General features: G+C 45.8%; 1 protein-coding gene across 4 annotated transcripts in view; it reads left to right on the top strand.

The window, feature by feature from the left end:
* Window positions 1-7,927, top strand: part of PPCDC (phosphopantothenoylcysteine decarboxylase) — a 44,098-nt gene that overhangs the window by 27,848 nt on the left and 8,323 nt on the right. For all 4 annotated transcript variants that reach the window (XM_019533321.1, XM_019533323.1, XM_019533320.1 and 1 more), the window contains exon 4: window positions 5,614-5,742. In XM_019533321.1, the coding sequence (XP_019388866.1) occupies window positions 5,614-5,742 (129 nt within the window). The remainder of the gene's footprint in view (window positions 1-5,613; window positions 5,743-7,927) is intronic.

Below are 7,927 nucleotides of genomic sequence, written 5' to 3'. Positions count from 1 at the left end.
GTGGGGTACCCCATTGCTCACATCTCGCCAGGTTGAGTACAACTCGTCCACCACTACTCTCCAGGTGCACCCCGTCTGCCAATTTTTTACCCATCAATGTCAGTTGCTTAATTTATTGATGAGGATGGGGTGAAACACAGTGTCAAAGACCTTCTTAAAGTCTAGAAAGACTACGTCCACAGTGACACTGTTATCCAAGGATTTAGTCACCTGGTCATAAAAGGCAACCAGGTTGGTCAGGCAGGACCTGCCTTTGATGAACCCATGCTGATTGCCCCTGAGCATCATCTCCCGTGCTGATTGCCTCTGAGCATCATCTCCCGTGCTGGCCCCCCACAGATGTGCTCCTTGATGATTCTCTCCAAGATCTTCCCGAGCACCAAGATGAGGCTTATAGGCCTACAGTTACCTGGGTCCTCCCTCCTCCCTTTCTTGAAAATTGGGACCACATTAGCCCGTTTCCAGTCCCATGGCACCTGGCCAGATGACCACAAATGCTCATACAGCTGGGCCAAGGGCTCCGTGATGACCCCTGCAAGCTCCCTCAACACCCTTGGGTGGGGAGGGCACCTGGACCTACAGATTTAAAAATGTCTAGCCCTTTGATTCCTCTGTTTTGGTTTCCTACAAATAGATGCTCTACTTCACAATGAAAGTTGCAGTCCAAAATGAAAGTGACAGTGAAAGTTACAATCAAAAATGGGATGGAAGACGCAATGTGGTTTTCTCAATTTGACATAGACACACACCCAGTATGTTGTAGATTACAGAAGTTGTGGCCAGTACCACAAACAGAAACCTGCAAGCCATTACCCTGTTAGAACAAACCTCACACTTTAAACAAACAGTAAACCAAATAAATACACCAAAGATCTCTGCATTTTCACTTTTATGGATCATCAAACAGCCATTCCTAATTGTCCCCAGGCAATTCACCTCCATGAACTAAAAAAAAGCAAGAGCATCCCAGTAGTCTGAGAATGTGTGTGCTCCAGGTTCCGTTCTGCCAGGGCACAGTTCTGTGGCATTGATTGAGGATACTACATGCTTCCACTTGTAATGGGACTCCCAAAGTCTGTGGTTCCAACTACAACAGTGGTCTCCATCCTCTTTAAGTAGGAGATCACCTTTGGCATTTAAAAAGCAACCCAAGATGTAGTGTGCGCCACTGCCACCTCCCTTCCTCCTCTCCCTGCCCTTGCCCAGCAGGCAAATCTGTGGGGAGGGAAGGGGGGGACAGATGGAGTCAGAGGGAGAAAAAATTATTTGGGGGCATGCCACCCCAGCAGGTAAGTCCTACCCAGCCAGGGCCCCACTCAATGTACCGCTGCTCCTGCCTCTGTGGCACTGCCCCTCACTGTGTTGGCCTTGATCTAACCCCGATGCCTTCCCTCCCCCATGGACTGACCTGCTGGGCTAGGGTGCACGCGTGCATGCATGTGGGCACTTGGCACCCCACCCCAGCCTCAGATCAACTCCAGGAGGCTCCTAGATCTACCGGTGGATTAAGATCCACTGGTTGTTGACCACTGAACTACAGTATAAACTGAGCCAGAGAATCATATGCTGTCTCTGTAGTCTTGGAACAGGCCATCAAGTGAGAATTCTCTGACCAGCCAGGACTCAATGGCTGTTTCTACCTTTCTGAATAGAAGCCAGAAATGGCTAAAAGCCACTGCAGAGCAATGGGTGCAGACATGTGCTTGGTGTGCCTCACCCAATTTAAACAGCTTCTGCTTGATTACCATTATTGTTAATCCTTGCTTGCAGACATTATGAATAATTGCAGAATTATCCATTTCTCCTCAAAATCCAGCCCCAGTATTTGACTCTGTAAACTCCAACATCAGTGGATTTCCCCAGCTGACTGTTCATTGCATAGGTGTAATATAGGTTCTTCCTCCCCAGCTGCAATGCATGGGCCTTAGGAAAAGGTCTGTCTGTGCCCAGTCTTGTTGCAAAGTCTTACCTTATTCACTTCTTTATGGCTTTGCTATGTGAGATGGGTCCCTCCCATTTGTTTTCCTCTTGTCATTTTACTGCTAATTATGATTCCTAACTGGAGACTTCTAGCACTTGAAGAGTCTTTTTTTCTTAAGCACAGATCCTATCACGAAGCCCAGTTACTCCAAGCAGACTGAAATTGTCAGTCCTGCAAACAATTTGTTTTTTCTGGCGGTGTGGAACAGGAGTTTGTCCTGTATGAATGAGTTATTCTTTGCTATTTGTTAGCATCTCGTGGAAAGGGAAGAGAGCCCATTGTTTATTGTCATTTGCATAGTAATCTGAGATCTTCAGATGGAAGTCAGTAGAGAAGAGTCAAGTCAAATAGTGAGTTGTGAACTGAAGTCCCATTCCAGGATCAGGGCTTTTACCATAGCAGTGCTGGTGCAGTGCAGCAGCAGGGGAGATGGGTGTTTTCCAGAAGCACAGTCCTTTGAAAGAGACAGTTAACTCATATCTCTTTGGCTTATCTCTGCTGAATTTTCCAACATGAGTTAGCTCTCCTGAAGTACTTCTGCGTCAAAGTAGGGGATAGTCTGGCTGTGCTCACACCTGCTAATGCTCCCTTGCTTTCTTGCCTGCCTTCTGTGGTTCAAGGCTGCAAGGGCATACATGGCAATCTTTCCCTGCCAGGCAGTGGGGTACTCAAGAGCTTTGTACTGCTTTTCACAAGCTACCTCCTAAACCATGAGCAGCATTGCCATGCCCATACAGAGCTCCAGATGGGCTGTTTAGCCTTGTTGAGTGCTAGTTCCAACTAGCCCGCCCCCAAACCAATTGTGGCTCTGCTGCTCCTGTCTTAGGAGTTAAAGTGTGATAAGCAGTACCACTTCCTGAAAGAGTAAGCATACCACACAAACATGGATCTTACAGAACCATTGCTGCATGTGGAATAACTGCTGTTTGATGTCTACTTTGAAATACTGTAAGTACAATGGGGATCATGATATAAACACACGTTCCATCTTCTGTGTCTGCGTTTTCACAGCTTTGCAGGTCTCCTGCCCCGAGTGAGTGCAGGGAGACCCACCCTTTCTCACATAAGCACCCACCAGTATGCATTGCATTCCAGTGAAAGTGACCCAAAAGCTTTCCAGGCCTTTCAGTGAGGTGCATGGGCAGAGGCCAGGCACGGCCTCCTTGAAGTGCCATAGTTCAAGACTCTGAGGCATATTGACAGGGCTGAGGGCAGGGGGCCCAACCTTGGAATGGTCAGAGCAGGACGTTGGCCAAACTGGGAAAATGGATGTTGCAGGTCAGGATGCCTGCGAATAGAGCCTGCTTGTGTTAGGCCTGGCTCCAGTTAAACAAAAAAGTACTATTTTAGAAGAAAACTTGAGTTTTCATCTTTTTTTTTTTTTTCTTTTACAAGTGAAAGGGCCCTGCCCTGGAAAGGTGGTGGGGAAAACAATCTATTCTGGATGCTGCCTCTGTTGTGGCTTTGGGTGACTCATAGTGTGAGCAGTCTGTGGCCCTGAGGCACACTTCTTATTGGCCTGTGGTTGTGTGTGTCCTTTAGGGTTTAAGGCACTTGATCTTGTTCACTTCTACTCCTGACATTTACCAGCTCATGTGCTCTAGCTCCAAAATCGGAGAATTCCCCTGGCAGCATGAAACTTCTATGCAAACTAGAATGATCACCTAGAGAAGTCAGAGCTGAGAGAGGCTGACTTGACTCCATCTGGTGATCCTACAGAAAACTGGGCAGGCTTGTTCCCCATGTTGCAATCATAAGGCTAATGTTTTCTAACCTGCCAAAATCCCACTTCTAAAATGCCCCTGACTCTATGGCTTGTTGCATATGAATAGGCTTTGAAGTCAATAATTTGATCTACTCTACAAAGGTTTACAGGTATGGAGAGATATCATGCCTTCCAGCCAACAAAGCTGTGGCAGCAAAGTCATCTGAGTGGATGTAGCTCTGCTGACAGAAGAAGGCTTCTACAAGCTAGGAAGTGGCATAGCTAAGCAGGCAGAAAAAACCCTTCTGTTACTATGCTGCATCTCCATGGGGCACAGCTGTGGTAACAGCAGCCCTGTAATGAAGATGACTTTAGTTCATATTCAGAAAGGGAATTTAGTCTCCTACGTCGTTGAGGCACATTGGAAATTATTATAATGGAGCTTCTGCTATTTCATTTGGGTGGATATTTCTTATTCTGAGAGAATTTTGTTCTGAATGTGTGAGCTTTAGGAGTGCTCTGCAACAAATGCCCTTTTCTGTGCTATGGGAACTATAGTGGTCTGACATACAGATCTGAGAGCAATAGAGGCAAGATTATTTGTTACTTGTCTGTACAGCACCTAGTGCAAGGAACACATTTGAGGCCTTGACATAAGTGCCTCCATTTTGTGTGCATCATCCATTATATAAAGATAGGAGCTATATGTTGTTGCTTTAAATGTGTAAGTAATATAAATTCTGGGTTAAGCTGCAGAAGTGTGGCTAAAGCAGAAAGCCCCAAAAGCCTGTTTCTGAGTGACCACAACATGAACCTTTTCAGTCAGTAAGCTTGGTCAGCAAAAGAAAGCAAGCAGTTAACATGTCCTGCTGAACTGAATCAGATTAAACAGAGCACAAGGCTTTAAATTAGATAGTCCAAGCACATTGTATCATAGCTTATCCATAAATGTAGGAATAATTGATACAACCAAATGTATTAGATACAGCTTAGTGTTAATTGATTTATTTATGTTAGGTTTCTTAGGGCAGCCTTATCAGTGAAAACCATAAATAACCAAAGCAAACTGGTGGCACTTAACATTCCATCCTGGTGAAGGAAGGCGATTAAGGAATCCTTCCTTCCAGAAGTATAACTGTCACAGAAACATAAATCCCAACTAATTGGCATCTTCTACATCAAGAAGAGAACTGGTTCAGTCCAGTTCCAAAAGTTTCAGTGAAACAGAGATTTAAGTATATCCAATCAAAGTGTAGATAAATGCGTATTATTAATTATTTTACATCTATGGTTGTAAACATGGGGAGCATTGGGGAATAATTGACCCAAGTTATTGGGAAAATTAAACAACTAATAAGAACTCAGAGATCCTTGGGACCAGCCTACACCCATCCTCCCAGGCATGAGGATGTTTTTTGTATTTCCATTGACTGATGTGAATAATAGTTAAATGTATGTTTAGCTTTCCAGTAAAGCAGTTCCCTTGAGAAAAGACAGGCATCCTATCTCTCAATTCCAGGGGCCTTGTCTGACAAAGTAAGCTCCCTTTGTCCCAGCTGGGGAAAGAGGACTTCCTTTCACCTAGCATGGTGAAGCCTTGCTCCTTGATTGGGATTCCTCAGTGCTGCCTTTAATATAATAGCATCTGTTGAAAGAGAACAGTAGTAGGTGTGTGACATTCAGGGTAGTAGCACTGTGCTCTCTTTTCTCCAGCATTATTAGGCTTTGCTCCATATGTGTGTGCCTCTTTCTACTGGCACCAGTTTTCTTCTTGGTTTAGTGCCTGCAGATTGGTTATTATTGCTAAAATAGTTGTACCTGAAAAATTTCACCCAGCTGTATTAAGCATGAGGAGCCATATGGTGCCCATTGTTGTATTGTGTGTAGTTAGAGGGCTCAGTGATCCATCCATCTCTGTTACTCGCAGCTGTGGAAAGACCGCTCAGACCCAGTCCTCCACATTGACCTGAGGCGCTGGGCTGACCTGATGCTGGTGGCTCCTCTGGATGCAAATACACTGGCGAAGATAGCAAATGGCATCTGTGACAACTTACTGGTAAGTGCGCCTGTGACTGGGCCTCTCATCGTACTGAGTCCAGGCTAAAGACGTCTGTTCTGCTCCTGCTTCCCAGTTTCTCCCCGATGTGCTTTCCTTACCGTCATGGGGAAGGGACTGGCTCTGCATTTGTATGGCACCTAGCACAGTGGATGTGATGGACCAAGTTGTAGGTAATCTGACCTAGTGGTTAGGCCACCGTAGGATGGTCAGTCAGAAACACAGGTCAGTTTGGACTTGAGAAATAGATACAAAGTTACCAGATCTAGGGGAGATTCAGGGGCAGGGTCCAAATCACAAGCCAAGTTGAAGTTCAGGAGTCAGAGACTGAATTAGCAAATCCAAGGGAAAATCCAGAAGCCAGAGTCCAGGAATAGAGCAAGCTGAGTCAGGAAACTAGGAGTATTAGATCACAAAGGCTTGCAAGGGCAGACCTTCAGCAAAAACTCTGGGGGGGGCCTGGAGCCTGCTGCCACAGTTAAATGGGAAAGCTGTTGTACAAGCAGCCAGTCAGGAGGCCCAGACAGTGACCAGCTGGGGTCATTAGCTGGGTTAGGGCTTCAAAGCCCCAGGCATGTGTGGCCAACTAGACAATTAGCCCAGGCTGTGCTGCCTGTTAAGACCCCTGGCAGTGGAACTCCTAGTTGCGATCACAATTTCCATAATAAGTAGGGCTGTGCAAAATTTTGCCGGCAGTTCTGTTTCGACGCTGTTTTGACTCGTTTCAAGCTTGAAACAGCAAAATCGAAACGAAACAGAGTTTCGAAACAGCCTCAAAATGAAACGAGGCAAGTCAAAACATTATGAAATTTTTAAAACATTTCAAGTTTTGAAGCTCAGGCTGGGCTTGCCTGCAGGGAAACTGAAACTAAAGGAAGGGGAAGGAAGGGGGGTGGGGAAGGAGTGCTCTCATTATTGTCTGTGTAGCTGGCCAGTGACTGTCATCCTTTCCTGAGGTCTCTTCTAATCCCAGTACTCTGGGGGAGGGCTGGAAAAACTGCATAAAAAGCAGCATTATTTGGACTGCCCTGCTTTCTACCTTGGTGTTAGTTGAGTGAGGGCGCACCTTAACACACACACACAGCGTCACACACCCATGTCATGAGTTTTGACTGTCAGCATCTAGAGGTGCAGGGCCCCAGAACCCAGACTCCACCTGCACCTACCTCCTTGACAGCTGGCAGGCTTTGTGTCCTCAGCAGGGGCTAGCAAGCCTGCAGTTTTCACTCTGCTGCACCTTAACATGCACACAGTGTCACCCATGTCACAAGTTTTGCTTGTCCGCAACTTGAGGTGCAGTTTTTCCCCAAAACCCTGCACCTATCTCCTTGAAACATGGCAGGATTTGTGGCCTCAGCAGTGGCTAGCGTGCCTGCAGTTTTGAACCCACTCTGGCTTAACACGTACACGTGACATGAGTTTTTTGCTTTCAAGACTTTGTGGTGCAGTTTCCCTGAAACCCCTGCACCTATCACCTTGAAACTTGGCAAGCTCATGCCCTCGGAAGGTGCTACCATTCCTGCAAGGTTCATTCAAATCAGGCTAGAAATGACAAAGTTATAGGCTGTTTCAAGCTTCCCCGTTGTAGCCTATGGGTGAAACAACGAAATTGTTTCAAAGAAACAAAATGGAACAACAGTTTCGAATCGAAACAAAATTCAAAACAAAATGCTGTTCCGTCAAGACATTGAAATGCAAGTCAAAATGGAACGGTACCATTTTGCACAGCCCTAATAAGAAGTAATAATAAACTGATTACTTTTGCCCTCTCTATATGCTTCTCTCTCTTCCCATGGCTTCATGTCAGTCTCTTTCCAAACACTCTTACTCTCCAATGCACATCCCTCTGGCCCATCTTACAATCTTGTACCCCTCCTCTTTGTTCTGTTGGCTGATTTCCAACCCCCCAGCCTCCCTTACATCTACATCCTCTCCATGCCCTTTACACTCCCCCTTCCCTGCATGCACATACATTCTTTTGTCAGTTTGCCCTTCCTCTTGTCATTTTAGATACAGCCTGGAAAGACACCCATGAGATCAGATAAGTTTGTTTACTTCCTGCCAGCCCTCCCTTCTTTACCTAAATGCATAACACAGACATCCAAATCAGCACACTTGCACATGTATTTACCTCCCAGTTTCAGCCACAGAGGGTTTTGTGCAATGTTGTTTTTCTGCTACTTAG

The sequence above is a fragment of the Crocodylus porosus genome, unplaced genomic scaffold (genome assembly GCF_001723895.1).
Source record: "Crocodylus porosus isolate Cpor-Errol unplaced genomic scaffold, CroPor_comp1, whole genome shotgun sequence".
NCBI classification, from domain to species: Eukaryota; Metazoa; Chordata; order Crocodylia; family Crocodylidae; genus Crocodylus; species Crocodylus porosus.
This window is presented reverse-complemented; position numbering and strand designations above follow the sequence as displayed.